Genomic DNA, 20,565 nt, shown 5'->3' with positions numbered 1-20,565 from the left:
GGGAAGATGTACACATTTTTCATGCAACACACACTGGCAACCAAACGAATTGACTGTGCTGCATTGCGCAAGGGGGAAAACACCTGGCAGAGCCTTACCTATCAAAACTGGTTCTCAGTATGGACATCACTTCTGTCAGTGTATTACCGCTGCAGGGCATTTATCAGCTGGGTTTTTATTTCTGATCACTCATAGATAGGCACAGTATGAATGAAAGGTCGATTTGGACAGGGTATGTGACCTAAATGTTACTGTTCACGATTCAAAGCTTGTTTTTGGGATTGGGTTTCCATTGTTACTGCTTATATTCTACATCTTGATATGTGGATCAGTCTCGGCTGAGTCATACAGGTTGATCATCTTGAATTTGTTGGAATAACTTCATAGTTTAGTACACCGTACAACATCTAGCTAAAATTATGTTTTTTTCATAACTCATAAATCTGCAACGAGTGCAAGTAGTAGCTCTGTCATGTAGAACTATTCTTGTGGTTATGTCCACAAATACACATCTACTAAACCGTAGATCATGTATTCATTTTCGTGTTTATTTGACTATATTGAGTGCAAAACAACTATTCTAGACAAATCACTTGTATCAAAAGCAAGTGCAAGTTCCTATGTGAGAGCAGCATATTAGTATGGTGTATCCTCTAAGGGAGGAACTTGGGTGGAAAAGAAAGGGAAAGCCCTGTGAGCATTTATATGATACCATAACTGATTTAAAGAGTCATTTGCAGTTTTACTGTGCGGATCATGTTTACGTACCCATGCATGGGGTAATCCTGCAGACAAAAAAATACTACTGGTAGGAACAGCCAGCATTTGAGTGGTAAGGACCATGGAAAGTGTTTTAGTGAGAAGTGTTTTTGGTTAGCTCAGGAGGTGATGCTGAGATGCTCTGGTCAGGATTAAGGCTGATTCTAGTTGGATGTATCCCATTTTAACTTTCTTTAAAGGTGCAACCTTTTTGATGTTGCTGTGTTTGCTTTTGCTTGCTCTGGGGTGCTTGATCTGGTGGTGGTGGTGTGGCCTCTAATGAGTTGGATCTGATTGTGTTAGAAGGCGTCAGTATGAAAAATTGATGTGTTTCTGCTTACTTGAACAGTCCATAAGGTTATTGTGGGTGGGCTAGTATGTCCCGGAGGGAACATGGATGGAGGTTGCGGGCTGGAGGTGGCTACCTAAATGATCTTTCCTATTTCCACTGAGAGACAGTTCAGACCCTGAGGTGAAGATGGGAGTCAGCTGAGCACAGCCCTGCCAAGTACCACGCATCAGTGGTTAGACCAACGCATTTCAGTGTGCCGGTCCGCATTACTGCATTAAAAGGCATAGGCACGCATTATAGCGCCTTGACACCCCCTGCTGCAACGTGCTGCAAGGCACAAGCTGGCTGAGAGATGGATTAAAGTAGCAGTGCAGCGAATGCTTCTGTGCCGCAGTGATGAGACCCACACTCTGCTTACTGGTGTCTGTATGTTTAATTTGGCAGACTATCAATCCATGATTAAGCAGCCTGCAACTGGAGTCTGTTCAGCAACTGAATGCATTGTATCATTCAGACCCGACCACTGCCTCAGAGGGCAAACCATTGTGTCACTGACTTGTCTGTCATGACATGATCATCCTATCCGTAGTCTGTCAGTGTTATACCCCGGAAGTGACAGGCCTTACGTGAATCCAGGGGCGTGCCTAGTTGCCTTGTGATATTTTTCAAGCAACTGGTGCCACCCCACCAGTGTGTCACTGACCTACTGTGGCAGGCATTAGTGATCATGGGCAAAAACTTTGTTTCAAAGTGCCCACCACCCACCGTCAGAGAATGGGACTGGCACTTCTCTAAGGTCCACATGAAGCCAGGGCTCGAGTCAGGGGTACACACAGGTACACGGCGTCCCCCCCACTCTTATCACAGAGTGGACGCCGTCCCCCTGCCAAGAAGCTGGGCCCCACAGAAATATGCTGAACGTGTCCCGGTGTAATTTTCAGACCACATGACGTCATATGCTGAACGTGTCCCGGTGTCTGAAAATTACACCGGGACACGTTCAGCTTGTGACGTCATGTGGTCATTGGCATATTGTCAGTCCCCCCACTTCTTTTTATAGGACTTGTGCCCTGCATAAAGCATCACCTCTCTTTCTTATGGCAGCCAATGCCCCACTTTGAACAGTGTAGTTGTTAGCTTTCAGACTAGAATGAAAAGGTCTGGCCGGCGCAGGCAGCATCCTGTTTTAAATTAATTTATTTTTCGCTAGGATAGCATCGCTACCGCTGCCTGGGGCGGCGCGGACTGCCAAAAGAGGACAACTATTGAACGTGGGTCACTCTCTGTGAGCTTAAGTGGTGTCCTCTCCTGTGCTGCCTTGCTTGTGTGTGTGTGTGTTTGGGTGGGCAACGGGGGTAGGGGACCAAGGTTCAGCTTTGTTTGTGTCTGGTCAAGATAGCAAACACTGTGGCAGTGTCTTTCAATGGCACACGCTACAGACCACTCCCACCTCTATTTCTAAGTGTACTCTAACAGACCAGCATCATCTGTGCCAGACTACCAGCTCAGCTGCCCTCAGAGCGGGACAGATCGGAGCTGAGGGCCAATGCCATGTGTGATCTCACGATCAGCAACTTACTCCAGCACTTGAGGGTCTGAGCATCTGTGAGTCCACAGACATGCTATAGCAACAGCCCGAGGCAGCAGGCATTATGTTTCCCACCACTGAGTGTTGGTAAGTCAAGTGGCCAGTTATAAACTACAGGTGGGGCAAACAATAGAGAGTGTTGTGCATGTATATCTTTAGGGTGGCACCAGTGCAGCATCACCTGGCTCTGAGCAGGGGACGCGACTGTGTTTAGGAATAATTTATAGGAAGCATCTGCTGCAGAGCTCCTTGTGTGTACAGCAGTTTTCAGGCAACAATAAAAATATTAAGATAACCCTGGTGATTAATGTTCCTGCTGGATCGGAGTTTTTGTCTAGTGGCAGTTTTGACTGATCATGAGATAGCACAGAGTTAATTTGCCTGCTGCAAAGAACTTGTACCATGTAGATCACAAAACTCTTTTTTTATATGGCTAGCTCAGTGGGTTACTGCTTTTGTCACAGAGACCATTTTGTTACTTTGCAGTTTTTAAGTTACAATTCTAATATAGCACAGTGGCCTATGAACTGTCATCAAAGAGCTGCATGCAAACTGAGTGGTATATGTTAAAATGTATGTTTTCCCCGTCTTTCATTATCCTAATGTTGCTAATAGGGTTTCGTTTGGATAGAAATACATTCTCCTTACTAAATCCAAACCCAACCTCTGTGGTATGTTTTAAATCCAGCATCTATTCTTCTCCATGCCAAACACTTTTAAATTATACTGCCGACTAGTATGGATGACATGTGAATCCTACACCGTGTAACCCTCATTGTCATTTGAAACATGTACTATAGACTAATTTACACAGGTATGATTCATTGTCTCTGTATCAGGTATCTGTGATGTAAAGTGCTCAGTCACCCTACACTGATATGAGCGGCGCTATAAAACAATCGAAATGGAGATTAGAGATGGGCCAGTGGAGAGATGTGGGGCACTGTTGGAGAGTGGTAGTGGGGGAATCCCTAGAAAAGCGCAGGCGCCAACATTTTTTGTTGCACTGGGTGCCATAGCGCTAATGCCAGTTCCGAGAGAGTGAACTCATGTAGGATGTGAGGAGGTTGTGCAAGTTAGTGGGAGCCTTTTCACTTTTAGGGAAAGGTGTTGGATTAATATGTGCATTGGCAGAAAGCTGACGATGGGTGGGGTACTGGTGTTGGCTCCTGTTGAGGGGGATTCCAATGATGTTTCAGAGTGCATCACAATCACTGCAGAGCATGTCTGGCACTGCGTAACCAGAGAGAAAAGGACATGAATCCTGGTGGGCTCAAGGGGAATAGTGACTTGTGTGTCTTTATAGTGCAATGAGGTCCCAGCCTACGACTGAAAGCTTCTTAAGGTTTCTCATTGCTCAAATGGATGTAACTTCTGACATTTATCTGTTTCCATGGACTTTGTTGCTTGGTTTTGCTTGTGAGAAAGTGTCACTCTAAGTGTCATACATTTGGTCGGTGAATGTCCCTCATAAATACATGGAAACCATGAACAAATCACACATAAGCTATCTGAAAACTTGGAAGCTAGAGGAGCAGTCTCTTCATTTTGGGTCTTGTTATTCTTTTAAGCACTATGTTTGGTTTCAGGGGTTTGAATCTCAGACATGGTGAGTCTCTTCATAGACACCCCTTGGGGACATTTTAGAAGTAGACCCTACCAATTTTGGGTGGACATTTATGTTGCTTTCTCCACTCTTCACATATATTCTAAGGGAAACTGACCTTTTAAAAAAAATTTTTAGAGGAGAATCTCAGTTTACAGACCTCATTCTCCTCAAACCTCTTCTAATTATATGGTGATCCTAAGGTTCTACTCTTCTCTTTCTTCTAGCTCCTTCTCATGCTATAGTGTGTGCTTTGCCTCCACTACTCACACCCTACAAACTGCTGCTCCTTACTGGGGTATCCAAAACCCCTTGCCTCATTCTGATCTGGTTTGCTTATCCTAGGATTGTCCTCTTACTTCCTTTAATCCTTGCTTGATAAAAAGTGAGTGCCAGGTCCCTCTTCTATTACAGGGACAAGTGTAATTAAGCACCCCATAGTACACACATGCCACACCCACTCTCAGGGTCCTGCATGGACCCTAAAGGAAAGTGAGAATCTAATCTATGAGACTTTAGAGTTTGGAGTATAAGGTGTCACGGGACTCACACGCCCTCTGTCTCGCTCTCTCTTTCGCAGCTCACCACTTCATCATCGTGGCCGCCTGCGACAACGACATCTATGCCGAGCTCCTTGAGGATTTCTGCCTTACCAAGTTCACATTTGACATGGAGAGCCTGGGGCAGGGACTGTGGTGTGACTGGGGTGAAGCCATGGGGTAAGTACATGTTTCCATTACTCTCAGATCATTCCCTGTTCCTGCTTTGGAAAGGGATACCTCATTTCTTCACAGGGACTGTTGCCTGTCGGGAAACCCAGAAAGTTCCCATTAGAGTTCTCCTTCTGAAAGGCCAACAAATGTCAGGCAACACAAAAGAGTGTGTCTTACAAAAGGAACAGGTGAGGAGAAAATGATATTGTCTTATTTGCCCGTGTTTCAGACTTCTCATTTCTGTAAACGCTGTCAAAACGTCTACACAGTACAAGATTTGCCACATTCTGTCAGTGTGGATATTTAATATTCTGACACGTGTTTAAGATGAATCAACATTCAGTTTTCTCCTAACAGCTGAAGAATTAGAATGTATTTGTGAAGTAGTGTGGCTCACTGGTTAGAGGCGGCAGACCCGAGAGCAGAGGACGGCCCGGGACCAGGGTTCGATTCCCGGCGCGGCAGGTTTCTGGACCAGGGTCAGCGGACTCGATAATTCTCTCGCCTCGGTGCCCACTCTGATCAGCGTTCACACTCGGCAACTCTGGGCATTAGCTTGCCTCATCTTCACTAACGGCCCCACCAGACCGCCGGGGATGCCTGGTCTCACCCTGGAGATACCCATTAAGGGACCATCTCTCAGGGAAGCCAGGAAGGGTTTCGCAGCGGTCGAAGCGCCTTGGGACCCTACGGGTAAGTAGTGCGCTATATAAATGCCTATACATACATACATACATATTTAATTGTGAACAATTTCGGGCAATATTTGAGGTCACAAGTCACTATGGAATGCGCCTTGGCAAGAATACCAAATTATGCGTTCCATGGACTCTAACACCCCCACCCAATATCAAACATGCCAACATTTTGAACTTGGTAAGAGGGAGAGTTAAAAACATCTCTAGAATTGATTTCCCCTATTGAGTTCTATTGAAGAGGAGGAGATTTTAGGCAGGAGAAAGCACAAATAAAACCATTCTGGGTTTAAAAAATAAGGAGTCTCTTGCCTGGATCAAGTCTGTTGGCATGTAGACAATCTGGCTGCAGATCAGCTACTCCCTGGGGACTAGTGAACGCTTCTGTGGCACATGCTCAAACCCAGTCATCCCAGAATGCATTGTAGATTCCAAAATGGAGATCAGTGCCTGCTGTTCTCAAGGTGTGAGAATCCTATGGGAACTGACATGTTAATAATGTATCCCACCCATTCCCGGCAGACGCAGTACATATAACCACATGATACACGGAAACCGAGTAAGAGAAAGAGACAAGTGTTTTTTAAATACAGGAACATAGACCATGGTTGCATATAACGAGAAGCATATTTTTCATACTCTTCTCCAATAATTTCGCTCCAAAGTTCTCACTCTCTGAAATTCTTCTGAATTGAGCCGCGGCATCGTGTTACCACTGCCTTCCCGATACTGGAAAAAGAAGGGGAAAAGACGGGTAATATATCTCAATAACAATCCACTGAGGGCTCATAAATTCAGTATAATCTCTCTTCTTGGGATTGGATAATAGATGTTAGACTGCGTAGTGCAGACTAATGGGAAACAGCAGATGCAGTGTCCCCAAAGAGATGAGGTTTCTCTCCACAGCCAGTTGAGGTGGAAACAGTAATAACCTTTGCTCCAAGACTATGTTTCATGGGCTCCAGACCCTTCCGTCTCATCTCTGTAGATGGAAACACATTTGGAAAGGGCTTTCTTTCCATCTTTTAGACTTTACAAGCTATAAAGTACAATATTTCCTTCTGGCAAGTTTTGGGAATGCTACTTTTTGTTATTGTTTATACTTTAAGATTTTTGTGAAGTGCTATGTTTTACCTTTTGATCACTTCAAGGCGCTAGAAGAACAGCAATGTAAAATCTGATGAACAGAAATCCGATGGAGCCCAGGCCCCTGTCCAATATTCCGGGATCCCGACCCGTAACCTATGAGTTGAGATTTTAAGAGTTTCTTGAATCGTACTGGTTCGACTGGGTTTGCAAGGTGGGGTTGAGGGTGCTCCACAGTCGGGCCCAGGACCCACAGATCTCTACCTCCATATTTCACTTTCCTGAATGATTGTTGTTTATTTTATTTTTTTGCTCCTATGGTAGAAGTACGAGGCAACAGCTTTTGTGTTAGCCCAAGGGCATGTGACAGCTGTCTTTGTACTGTGGCTACTCTGTGTTGTACCAGTGTCTTGGGATCCCAAAAGTTTCCAATGTAGGAGATTAGGAATTAGCATTCCTTTTCCTCTCTCACTTAAAAGAGCAGATGCCCCAGCCCCTAAACCTCCATTTCCCATGTGCTTCCTCCAGTGTATCCCACCCACCCTCAATTGTCTGTCTGCTTGCCCCCGCACTTCCGGCACACCCTCCGTTCTACTATCGCTTTACCTCAGCCCCTCTCAACTACCCTCTGTTGTCCATGTGCTTGCCCCCAGCCCCTCTTGGCCGCCTACCATTGGCAGTCTGCTTGCCCCCACCCACCTTCCATTGTCCACCTGCTTGCCCCCATCCACTCCCACCCACCGTCCTTTGTCCACCTGCTTGCCCGAGCACCTCCTGCTCACCCGTCGTTGTCCATATGCTCCCCATCCATTCTCGCCTGTCTTTTCCACCCCACCCCTGTCCTTCTCTCCCATCTGGAGCTCACGGCAAAAAAAGCATTTACAATGCAATGGTCTTGGCTTTGTTAAAGTTAGAGCTATTGGCATTGCAAATGGCATTTTTTCATTTTTCGTTTTTTTTAAAACATAAATAAATGGTATTGACATTTACCATGGCAATAGGTGAGCATTAGAGAGTAGTAGAAAGCCACACACACACACACACACAGAGCCACACCCACAGAGCCACACACACACACACAGCCACACAGACAGAGACACACACACACACAGACAGAGCCACACACACACACAGACAGAGCCACACACACACACACAGACAGAGCCACACACACAGACAGAGCCACACACACACAGACAGACAGAGCCGCACACACACAAAGACAGAGCCACACACACACACAGACAGAGCCACACACACACACACACACACAGACAGAGCCACACACACACACAGACAGAGCCACACACACACACAGACAGAGCCACACACACACACACACAGACAGAGCCACACACACACACACACACACACACACACAGAGACAGAGCCACACACACACAGACAGAGCCACACACACACAGACAGAGCCACATACACACACACAGAGCCACACACACATACAGAGCCACATACACACACACAGAGCCACACACATACATACAGAGAGCCACACACACACAGGCTAAGCTTCCCATCGTCGGATCTGACACTACCAACTAGTGGCCTGGCTAGTCCAAACTAAACTGTGTGCAGGGGTGAGCACTAGCCAGGCAATATTAATAAGCATTGGCAAAGCCAATAGGTTTGGCCTATGCAAGATCTATTGTTTTTTAAATGATGCACAGCGGTGTGAGCTGCTGTGCTACATAGCTTAAAGTAAAACAAAAAAGCAAAATACGTGCCCAGACTGCGTCATAGCACTTTTCTTTTTACTTTAAGCTATGCACATACAAACAAGTTAAAATTGGTATTTTCCCTATACATACTATGCAGTTTATATTATTGAACAAATGCCCATTGCAGTTACCAACGTGTCAAAGTGTAGCTTGCTGGAAACTGAGCATGGAGAAGCTGTGGCATTATGGCCAAAGCTGCTGATTATGGAGCTGACGAACCAGGCTCGACTCTGCACCAACTCAAAATCCTGTGATTCTGGGCAAGTCACTTAATGTGCCTGTAAAAATTAACGTATTCTTGTGTAATGTAACTGGTGCTCATGTAAAGTGCTCCAACTCCTGCAAGTGGACTTAGCGCTACATAAAACAGGCTATGATGGAGGTAGGCAACTAGAGACAGGGTGGGAAAGGGGCATGCAGCGATAGAAGTGAGGTGGTGGTGGTGGTAGTAGGGAAGGGCAAGCAAATAACAGAATGCAGACGCTGGAAAGTAAAAAAAAACCAAGAGAAAAGTATTTTACAAGCAGTACTTGGTCCATGCTCTACAGGAAGGGCAAAGCTGAGCAGGAAGCTGGAGGAGGCACGGACCAATAGAAAGAAAGGAAAGGGAGGTGACATGGGAGCCAACCAATGGTAAGTAAAGGCAAGTCATGGTGGGATCTAAGCCCCTTTTGAGATTTTTTCCCCCGTTACAAGAGATTTCACAAGCACTGTGTAGGCGAAACCTAGAAAGGACCACCAAACAGAATTCATGACGACCAGCAAGCAATCATTGAACTATGTCTTTCAGTCCCTGCCCAGCCAGCTTCAAACTGGAGACGAAGAGTGGCAAGATGCTCCACTAATAAATGTAAAACAAAACAGCAGCAAAGTAACCAAAAATAAACCTACTTGATATAGTACAGAGTTAGGGGAGAGGATTCACAATCAGGCATACTTACACTGATTGGTTGTAAGGAAATGCGTTAGATATGTGAACATGTATTTAATTGTATGCAGATATGCAATCCCTACCTCCGTTTCAATACAGTCAACTCCTTTATTTAAAGGATGGATAAAAATCATAGAAAATTACAGCGATTAGACTTATCTGGATTTTATTAAACAGACTTCCGCTCACAGTCGTGTTCAGGTGCTTACCAACTGAGATATGTTTCTAGGACAGGAACGTCTGACCTGCAAGTACCACACAGATCTGTGTAGCAGGTGTTTTAACTGACAGAGGTCTTCTCAAAATTAGAAACTGGGCACTGCAGATAATACACAGGTTCTCGCCACTGGCACTCAAGGCACCAGAGATTGGAACCAACAGGCCAGACACAGGTTTACAACTACCTCAACTATCTGCCTTGGACATACAGATCTCCGCTATTGGCATTCAACCCATTTAGCTATATTGCTGTGATGGGACCCTGTGCAGCAAATGTATGACAGAAATCTCTGCCACAAGTGCACTGGTCTGTGCTATCTTACTGGGATCCATGAGTACAGAATACTCGTGCATCCTTGTAGCAGGTGCATTAACTCGCTGGCTTACTTCACAAGGTCCGGCACCAGTGAGAAAGTTACCCAAAACCCTCATCTAGCAGACTCGTCTAGTAGACTACTTAAGTGGTCTCGTTGGGTTGGTTTCTCAACTGTGGGCAGAAGTTCAGACACAAATCTCTGCATTACCAACATGAACTCTGGAGCCAACCTATGACCTTTAGACAGGGCCAATGGGCCTCAGCCATTCTGCAACCCAGGTCTTATCTGCATCTTTACAGATTTACTGCAATTGTCATGTAATCCATCATCTCCCGCATAACTTTCAGATTTCAACAAAAATGTTTTGTGCACAAACGGATCAAACGCTACTTAAAAGTGTGTCACTTATGTCAATGCCGTCCTTGGTAGGCCTCTATCAAAGACGAACTGGTTGTCTTAAAAATGATGCATGCAGGTGTTAAGCTGGTACTAAGGAGCTGACACTTTTGGCCAAAATGCATTTTAGTGTTTTAAAATATAAACAATAGCAAATACAACCACAGAATGTGCCACGTAATTTATCTTTTCGTGTTGCATAAACTAGCGAACTCTGCTACACAATCTCAGCAGTAGACACTCCGTCCACTGAGCTACCTTACCGGCTCGACATGGCACGAGATCTAAGATTGTTGTGCTAGCACTCGTGATTGGCAGTCGGCATGTACCGGAAGTCTGCGCTCGCCTGACCCGACCTCATATTATCCATTAGATCAATCGCGGATTGCTGCACTCTTGCCAGAAAGAGCAGCAACAAAACAAACCACCCCGTGGAATATTCCTACATGCGGAACCTTGGTGTGTGGCGGGGTGGAGTGGGGTGGGGTGGGGGGCATGGGTTGGCGCCGAGGACATGATTCTGGGCCCGACTGTTGGCCTTTGGAGAGGATGGCCTTGCAGATAAACATGAATCCGGGCACTGCCAGGAGCCGGTTCCCACGGTGTCAGCCACCTGATAAGGTGTTCCGGCAGCAATGGGCGCGATCAGGAGGTTTGGTGTGATGTTTGCGAACCTTGCTGGCTATCCTGCATTCAGGGAATGCTAAAGTACAAATCAGACCGGAAAGTGCTAGAAAAGAACGCGCAACAAAACAAACAGGCAGATTAGGAGCAAGTAATATCGACGCAACTCATTTTTTCTGTGAAGAAAAAAAAGAGTGGCGTTCTTAGCAAGGACACAAAAGGCAAGAAAAGCGAGCACTCACCGGACTCGGATGTTCTCCCTTGCTTCTCTCCGCAGAAATGACTCTCAGAAAAGCCCCGTCATTTTCGTATTCGGGGGCGTGTTTTTCTTTCTCTCCTCTTCCCATTGGCTGGAATGTAAAATTCCAGCCAATGGGAAGAGGAGAGAAAGAACCTAAAGAAACACGCCCCTCAATCCCAAAAACACGGGGCTTAAATGGACAGACGCCCCTCTCCTCCAATGGCTGGACTCCGTTTAGGAAGCCAGCCAATGGAGAAGAGGGGCAGGTTCGAACCCCTCACTGAAAAGCATAAGATCCCGCCGGCGAGACTGCACAAGCGCAGCCTACGCAGGCCGAGACCGAAAAAGCACAAATAAAACAAGCACTAGAACAAGGCCAGTGCTAATGCTAATGCACTTTAAAAAACAAAACAAATTGATGACATGATTTGAGTGCTGGATGCATCATAGTAGTTTTTTTTTTAATTGTATTACTTTTAGCTATGCAGCACAGTGAAGCATGGCTAAAACACTTTGCCAAAGCAGGTTGCTCTCATTGGTGAGACCTTTTGGCTTTGATAATACTAGTTTTTCAAGATGTTGGTAAGATAGTATTTCTCAGTTTGAATTGTGGCTCTGTATGTTTTTAATGTTATTACTTTGGACCACCGGGTGTAGCTGTCCCTGATTTTTCCAGCAGGCCTCCCTCTTACGGGGAGTCCTTGGACTCGAGGCAAATGACTGTGTTTTTTAGAAGAGTCTTCTTTTTTTCTCAGTGGGCTTTTATTATATATTGCAGGTTGTTGTTGTGCCTCTTTGATCATTTGCACCTTGGTAAGGATGGGCCCCATCATCCCTTTTCCATGACATTCTTCGGTCCTGGCAAACGTCTGTAACTTGGGCTCCCTCGCTCGTTGGAATGCAGTGAGTGGGCATGAAGCTTGGAAGCCTCGGACCCCGGGGCATTCGTGCAGGGTTCGGACCCCGGGGCATTCGTGCAGGGCTCGGACCCCGGGCATTCGTGCAGGACGTGATGCTTGCAAGCCTCGGACCCCTGGGGGCATCCCTGCAGGGTGTGATGCTTGGAAGCATCGGACCCCGGGGCATCTGTGCAGGACTCGGACCCCGGGACATTCGTGCAGGGCTCGGGCCCCGGGGCATCCGTGCAGGGCATGATGCTTGTAAGCCTCGGACCCCGGGGCATCCGTGCAGGGCATGATGCTTGTAAGCCTCGGACCCCGGGGCATCCGTGCAGGGTGTGATGCTTGGAAGCATCGGACCCCGGGGCATCCGTGCAGGGTGTGATGCTTGGAAGCCTGGGACCCCGGGGCATCCGTGCAGGGTGTGATGCTTGGAAGCCTGGGACCCCGGGGCATCCGTGCAGGGCGTGACGCTTGCAAGCCTCGGACCCCGGGGCATCCGTACAGGGCGGTATGCCAGGAAGCCTCGGACCCCGGGGCAGCCATGCAGGGGGTGATACCTGGAAGCCTCGGACCCCGGGGCATCCGTGCAGGGCGTGATGCTTGCAAGCCTCGGACCCCCGGGGCATCCATGCAGGGCGGTATGCCTGGAAGCCTCGGACCCCGGGGCAGCCATGCAGGGGGTGATGCTTGCAAGCCTCGGACCCCCGGGGCATCCGTGCAGGGCGTGATGCTTGCAAGCCTCGGACCCCCGGGGCATCCATGCAGGGGGTGATACCTGGAAGCCTCGGACCCCGGGGCATCCGTACAGGGCGGTATGCCAGGAAGCCTTGGACCCCTGGACATCCATGCAGGGGGTGATGCCTGGAAGCCTCGGACCCCGGGGCAGCCATGCAGGGGGTGATACCTGGAAGCCTCGGACCCCGGGGCATCCGTGCAGGGCATGATGCTTGTAAGCCTCGGACCCCGGGGCATCCGTGCAGGGCAGTATGCCAGGAAGTCTTGGACCCCGGGGCATCCATGCAGGGGGTGATGACTGTAGGCCGTGGACCTCCGGGGCGTCCGTGCAGGGCGTGATGCTTGCAAGCCTCGGAACCCAGGGCATCCGTGCAGGGCGTGATGCTTGGACGCCTCGGACCCCGGGGCATTCATGCAGAGTGTGATGCTGGGAAGCCTAGGACCCTCGGGGCATCCCTGCAGGGGGTGATGCCTGGAAGACTCGGACCCCGGGGCATCCGTGCAGGGCGTGATGCTTGCAAGCCTCGGACCCCCGGGGCATCCGTACAGGGCATGATGCTTGGAAGCCTCGGACCCGGGGCATCCGTGCAGGACTCGGACCCCGGGGCATCCGTGCAGGGCGTGATGCTTGCAAGCCTCGGACCCCCGGGGCATCCGTACAGGGCATGATGCTTGGAAGCCTCGGACCCGGGGCATCCGTGCAGGGCGTGGTGCTTGGAAGCCTCGGACCCCGGGGCATTTGTGCAGGGTGTGATGCTTGCAAGCCTCGGACCCCCGGGGCATCCGTGCAGGGCGTGATGCTTGCAAGCCTCGGAACCCAGGGCATCCGTGCAGGGCGTGATGCTTGCAAGCCTCGGACCCCCGGGGCATCCATGCAGGGCGTGATGCTGGGAAGCCTAGGACCCTCGGGGCATTCTTTGCAGGGGGTGATGCCTGGAAGACTCGGACCCCGGGGCATCCGTGCAGGGTGTGATGCTTGCAAGCCTCGTACCCCCGGGGCATCCGTACAGGGCATGATGCTTGGAAGCCTCGGACCCGGGGCATCCGTGCAGGGCGTGGTGCTTGGAAGCCTCGGACCCCGGGGCATTTGTGCAGGGTGTGATGCTTGCAAGCCTCGGACCCCCGGGGCATCCGTGCAGGGCGTGATGCTTGCAAGCCTCGGAACCCAGGGCATCCGTGCAGGGCGTGATGCTTGCAAGCCTCGGACCCCCGGGGCATCCATGCAGGGCGTGATGCTGGGAAGCCTAGGACCCTCGGGGCATTCTTTGCAGGGGGTGATGCCTGGAAGACTCGGACCCCGGGGCATCCGTGCAGGGTGTGATGCTTGCAAGCCTCGTACCCCCGGGGCATCCGTACAGGGCATGATGCTTGGAAGCCTCGGACCCGGGGCATCCGTGCAGGGCGTGGTGCTTGGAAGCCTCGGACCCCGGGGCATTTGTGCAGGGTGTGATGCTTGCAAGCCTCGGACCCCCGGGGCATCCGTGCAGGGCGTGATGCTTGCAAGCCTCGGACCCCCGGGGCATCCATGCAGGGCGTGATGCTTGCAAGCCTCGGACCCCCGGGGCATCCATGCAGGGCGTGATGCTTGTAAGCCTCGGACCTCCGGTTCATCCATGCAAGGCGTGATGCTTTCAAGCCTCAGATCCCAGGGGCTCCCATGCAGCCATGGAATGCCTCCCCCGACTTAGAGCCTCATTAGTATTGCACGGACGGGGTGTGGGGTGGACAATGGGTCCCAATGTGCCCTCTTCAAGCAAGAGCCAACCAGAAGCCAGGATTAATATGAAGGACCAGTTCTAGGATTTTTGAGGCCCTGGGCAGAAAGGGAATGTTTGAAGCCCCTCTAAATTGCATAGACTTGACATATTCAGGGTTGTTTGCATCTGTACAGATGCCACTGCTCCTAAAGCTGCAGTCCCTCCCTCTCAGCAAACTACAAGCCCTCTTAACAGCTCATCAGGTGCTGAAGGTGTGAGGTTGCTTATCTCCAGAGAGGGTTAAAACTGCCAGGGAGCTAAACAGCAGGGCAATAGCCATCCTGCTGTGCCTCTGTGGGTGAGTGGTGGAGGCCTAATTGCAGGACGAACTTGAGGAATATGACTTCTTGTAACTTAGAATGCCCCCCCTACGGGTTCCTTGCTACACCATAGCTGTGAGGCCAGGGAAGGGGGGTCTCCTAAGGTGGCACACTTGCAAGGTGACACCTTTCATGCCATAGTCTGAATCTGTTGCATTGGTGCGGGCCCCAAGCCAAGTTCGAGGGCTAACTACGGGGCCCTGCCCACACTGCCCATGCCTAGCTTCCACCCTGACAATATCAGGCCCATGTCTGACTCCTTGTCCTACCAGGCCTAGCATGAGGCAGCACTATGGTCAGAGACTGAAGCCAGGGACATCCATTATTTCCACCATATAAATCACATTTAAATTCTCTCAGACCCCAAAGGTTTGGTGACATCAACTAGTCTTTGCTCACCAGAAGCCCTTTATAACCAAACATGTGACCCCCCACCCACACACCCTTATCCTCCGTGTGCCGTAGCCCGGGTTGGAGCTTCATGTGTGCTTGTCTCCGGGATAGTCTGGGCTGAGGCTGAGCACTTCTTGGGAAGCGGGTGTCGGAGAAAACATTTTCTTTTCTTGAGAGCAGGGCCAGACTGGCCATAGCGGGCACTGGGCAAACCCCCGGTGCGCCGCAGGGGTGGGGGCCGTCGTTGGGCCCCTGGGGGCCGTTTTTGTTACAGGACCGTTTAAATCGGCCCTGTACCAAAATCGGACGAAAAGCGGCCCCGGCAAAGAGCTCGGCGGCCCCTCCTCCCCCTCCAGCCCCCCTCCCCGCGAGTGGGGAGGGAGAGGTCGGCCGAGCACTTCGCCAGGGCAGGTTGTGGTTCCCAGTCCGGCCCTGCTTGAGAGATATCTTCAGCTTCTCTTGCTGCTGGAAATTGTTTTCAAGAGAGGAGTCGAGGTAACCAGTGATTACTAATAAGCTGGTTCCCAGACCCCTTGATGGAGACTCTTCAGGGCCCTGTTCTTTAGCATTCCTCATTCTTTTAAAGAAGAGACAATAGGTGCTCATTAACACTGGAATGACTGAGGCATCATCTCTGCCCTTTTCCCAAACCGGCTCTTAACCTCAGACCTTCCAAGTAAAGAAGGCACAATTGACACATTGTATTCAAGGCCACTGGAATTATGAGGTAAGAGAGGGCCAAATTAGGTGGCAGAGTTGACCAAATTATTTGGCAAAACAATGCAAATTATGAGGCAAAATGCAGCATTTTTCCAATAGTATTACTTTACTATTTTGTCATTTTGAAACTTGTTAACACTGTCTGGTCATAGGTTGCACCTCATTAGTCCTAGTTTAACACTCAAACATAGTAATAGGCGAACGAAAAGTGACCAGTCAACCTTTACAAAGAGCCTTCTGCGCAGCAACATGTGGTACTTTCTTTTTATTAACTTTTGAACAGTTAGAGCTAGAACCAAGATTTTTTTGGGGGTAAAATCTACAGCTTATGCAGCAAATGATGTGGCAAATGTTGAAGATCCATAATTATGCGAAAAACGCTGCAGCTGCAGGGTTCCAGTGGCCCGGATTATGTTACTGCATATATATAGCACTTATTACCCGTGAGAAGCATAGCAAGCACTATATAAATGCGAAAAGGGGAGAACTTTTTTTCTCTGTTTTTTTTTAAATGGTGTTGCAATGATTCAGTGTCCATTTGGCTGTCCACAATGTTTTACCAGCACCATTTTGCATTCTATAGGGGACCAGCTTTGCTTCTAAGCATTCCAAATACCAGCTAAAAACAAAGAATGAGCATAGTGATATTGGCAAATATGGGATCTGGGCAGTCAGTTTGTTTAGGTGGTTGATGGTAGGTGGCACCAGCACTTATTAATTTGGACAAGGATTCTAAAACTATCGTCTCGCAGGCATTCCCTGAGTAAAATGTTCCTCACTGACTGTCATGCCACACATTTACTCTAACCGAAGAAGAGGATAGCAGCTTACCACTGTGCTCCTCTACCTCTTGTTTGCTATGTAGCTCAGTTTGGGTAGAGCGGGACCCGTGCACCACACTAAGGAACGTACGTGGGGTGCAATATTTCACTGCGCCTTGTCGAGGGCTTCTGGGTGCTGACCTCTCGCAGTCCACCTCACAGAACTCTGTGTGTGCCTGTTGCCCTTGGTGAATATTTAGTAGACTGGCAGAGTGGATCAGCATGGCACTGTGCATGAACAGCACCTGGCAATGCACCCACCAAAGTTTTCTGCTGCAGCAGCATGGTGTACCCCAGACTCCTCTGCCCTTGTGTGGTTTAACCTCTGAGGCCTTCTTGCCATCGTTCGCCTAACGGCTACGGCGGTCGACCTCGAATCTGGAAAACTGGGATCGAGTCTCGGCAATGACGCTGAACATCCTGTGATTCTGGGCAAATCACTTAATCTCCCCGTGACTAACAAAAATGAATGTGTTTCCTCATGTAACGTAACTGGTACTATGTAAAGCGTTTTGATACCCGATTCGGGTCAAATTTCCGCTATATAAAACTCTGCAAAAAAAATAAATCTGCGTGTGGCAGTTGGAAGTTGGAAAACAAGGAGAAAAATGTGCCCGTTTCCAACTTAAAGACACAGACACATTTTAAAGGCTCATTTGAAATGCATTTTGGTTATGCAACCTCTGCACCTTGCTGTTCCTCAACCTGACCTACTGTTGTAATCAGCTGGTGCCCACCCTGGCTTCTGCTCCCTTATGCCAACATCAAACTGTCAACTGCATTAATGCACCTTCTGCAGAGACACAGTCCAGATGTTTTGCCTCTTTTGAATATCTAAGACTCTGCATTGGGATGAGTAGTGCTATAAAAGAAATAAAACAAAATAGTGGTATTTAAATCGTTATGTGTGTAAATAGTGGGACGATTGGAAACAACCATTACAACACAGTCATTATAACACACTACCTTTACAACGCAGTCATTACATCGCAAAATCCTTTACATCGCGTGCCATTACAATACAGTCATTACAACGTATGCGACTACAAAGCATGCCATTACAACGCATGCCACTACAGTGCATGCCATTACAATGCATTATAAGGTACATAATGGGAAATTACCCTTACACTATCCAACACTTACCCTACTGTTGCACTCACTGGAGTGGGAATAGTAATTGTTACCACTACACTATCCAACACTTACCCTACTGTTGCACTCACTGGAGTGGGAATAGTAATTGTTACCACTACACTATCCAACACTTACCCTACTGTTGCACTCACTGGAGTGGGAATAGTCATTTTTACCCCTACACTATCCAACACTTACACTACTGTTGCCCTAAAAGTATTATGCATTGTAATGGTATGCATTGTACTGGTATGCGTTGTAAGTGTAGTTTCTAAAAATGCGTTGTGATGGCATGAGTTGTAAAATCATGCATTGTAATGGATGTTGCGATGTAAAAACCACGTTGTAAAGGCATGCATTGTAAAAGTTTGAATTGTAACGTGTCCTATTCGGGACAGACCAACGCACTTGACATTCTTGCAGTGCATTCATATGTCTTATGTACAAGAACTGAACAAAGTCAAAACCACACCTCTTAAGCTATTTCCAAAAAGGGTTGCAGGGCCAAAAATCCCGTTGCATGTTATTTCAAATGATGGAAAATACACCTGCTAAAAAGGTACCTATGATCTGGACCAGGATCTCTGTTCCACCCTGATAGGTACAGTGGAGATGCATCACTATCAATACGCCGTTACTTTTTTGCTAAATATGTAAATATTAATGTTACATATCATGTTACACTTTAATCCACAGTGCATATGCCCATAGATGAATTTGAGCCTTAAACAAGAGATAACGTAATCAGGGTGAAACCCCTGTATAATAACTAGATACCACAATAATTTGGATTCAGTCTTCCCACTAGACAGCATGGGGAACACATCATAAAGTCCATGGACAAATATAAAAAAGAATGTAAGTGTTCCCGAGGACTGGTGAAGGTGAACCTTTGGTGCATGTTCAACATAAACTTTAAAAAAAAAACCCTCTTTTTAAATTAACTAAGGAAGAAGATGTGGTATTGTGACTAAGTCGCCCTGGTTTTAAATCCACTGTGGCTCTTCACTGGAAATTGTGCTGTTCAGGGCAAATCACTTATTCTGTTATGATGGTGTTATTGTGTCTAACTGGATAATTCAAAGATTGAAACCCTCACTTGAAGTATGCAGTCTCATTCCCCAAAATGTACTATGCTCTGGTACTCCCCAGCTAAGTCTGAGCTATATAAATATAAACACAGACATATTTTACAGTGTTTAGTTATCCTGCTTATTGCACCCTGTAAACGCCCCTTCCTTTTGAGCTCTTTGTGAACGTCCTCACTTAATGACCTTCCGATACTAGCCCCATATAATTTTGTGTATCTCAGTACACATTCCATACCTTTAATATGGCTCCCAAACGTTTGCGTCTCGATTTCTGCGGGAGCACATTCTTGTGTTTATTAGGAGATTCCCCAAACACATCAACTTGTTCCATGGAAAGTTTTGTTTGCTATGTGTCTTAGGTTGCTTTTAGTATGAAAAGATCACTTTCAATTAGGCTTCAGTGCTTTCTTTCCGTGTGTTAGATATGCACTCAGGCTCAAGACTCTCTATGTACCAAACATCTTGCTGACACCCAATGCTCAAAGTTTGGTGAGACTGTCGTAGCTCCAGCTTGCTTAGTGTCTGAGTGGAAATTATTGGCAAAAAAAATAGATCTGGAATTAATGTGCCGAAGCATGAAAATGAAGAAATGCAAAAAGACTATTTGCATGCGTTGGCACATTAAAGCAATACATATTGGCAATGTGTGCTCTCATAATGGCTCTGATGACATCTCTGCCCGCATTGCATGAAGGGGTAGCCACCATCCCTGTGGCTTGAAGTACTAGAGTCTCCCCGCCCCCGAAGTTTCAGTCTAGTTATACCCCTGGCCACAGCTGTGTCTAAATCCATACATGAGAGAGCCCATATAGAGATATCAGTTAGGGAAGCCCTAAGACGCGCAAGCAGTACAGGTTTTTGTCAGAATCTGGTACAGGCCTGCACGGATGCACGCCTCTATGGGCTGTGTCCTGCAAGGGTCTGCACGGACTGTCGGCCCAAAAGTGAGGCTTTCTTAAGCTCTCTGGACAGCTGAAGCTGACAAGCCTTCTGGTACAGAGAGGAGCTTGCAGGGTCATGTCACCACACCAGGTCACCGCCTCCTGGTGAATGGAATGACAAATGGTGAATATCGCATACAAGTTCCTCAGTGGTGCAACCAGGTCCAGACTGGCCATTCTGGCACTCTGGCATTTTCCCGGTAGTCAGCAGGCTTTCAGAGTAGGATTCACTGCCGTGACCCAATTATGCCCCCATGGCTGTTTGAGCGCTGCTTACTAGTGCATTGTGGGGATAGTTTGAATCATTTTTGCGAGGGCTGATTTTGGTTTCCAGTCATGTAACCTAGTCCCCGAGCGCCTTCTCAATAAGACTGAAGTCTTTCCCATGACAGCATTATTCTGGTCTTAATCCAACTCAAATAAACCAAGCGCAGTCCTCGGTTTATAGGAACTAATGTGTGCCAATTTTCATAATTGGCACCAGAATACTCCATCATGCCCTCATTTGCCACTCTTCTGTGTGCCCCTTCTTAAAGCCTGGA

General features: G+C 48.0%; 1 protein-coding gene across 1 annotated transcript in view; it reads left to right on the top strand.

Moving 5' to 3' along the window:
- The window catches only part of RAMP1 (receptor activity modifying protein 1), a 573,742-nt gene that overhangs the window by 288,768 nt on the left and 264,409 nt on the right, over positions 1–20,565 (top strand). Inside the window, exon 2 of the mRNA XM_078681322.1 lies at positions 4,826–4,964. Coding sequence (XP_078537448.1) covers positions 4,826–4,964 — 139 coding nt within the window. The remainder of the gene's footprint in view (positions 1–4,825; positions 4,965–20,565) is intronic.

This window comes from Lissotriton helveticus, chromosome 3_1 (assembly GCF_964261635.1).
Source record: "Lissotriton helveticus chromosome 3_1, aLisHel1.1, whole genome shotgun sequence".
In the NCBI taxonomy this organism is placed as follows: Eukaryota; Metazoa; Chordata; class Amphibia; order Caudata; family Salamandridae; genus Lissotriton; species Lissotriton helveticus.
This window is presented reverse-complemented; position numbering and strand designations above follow the sequence as displayed.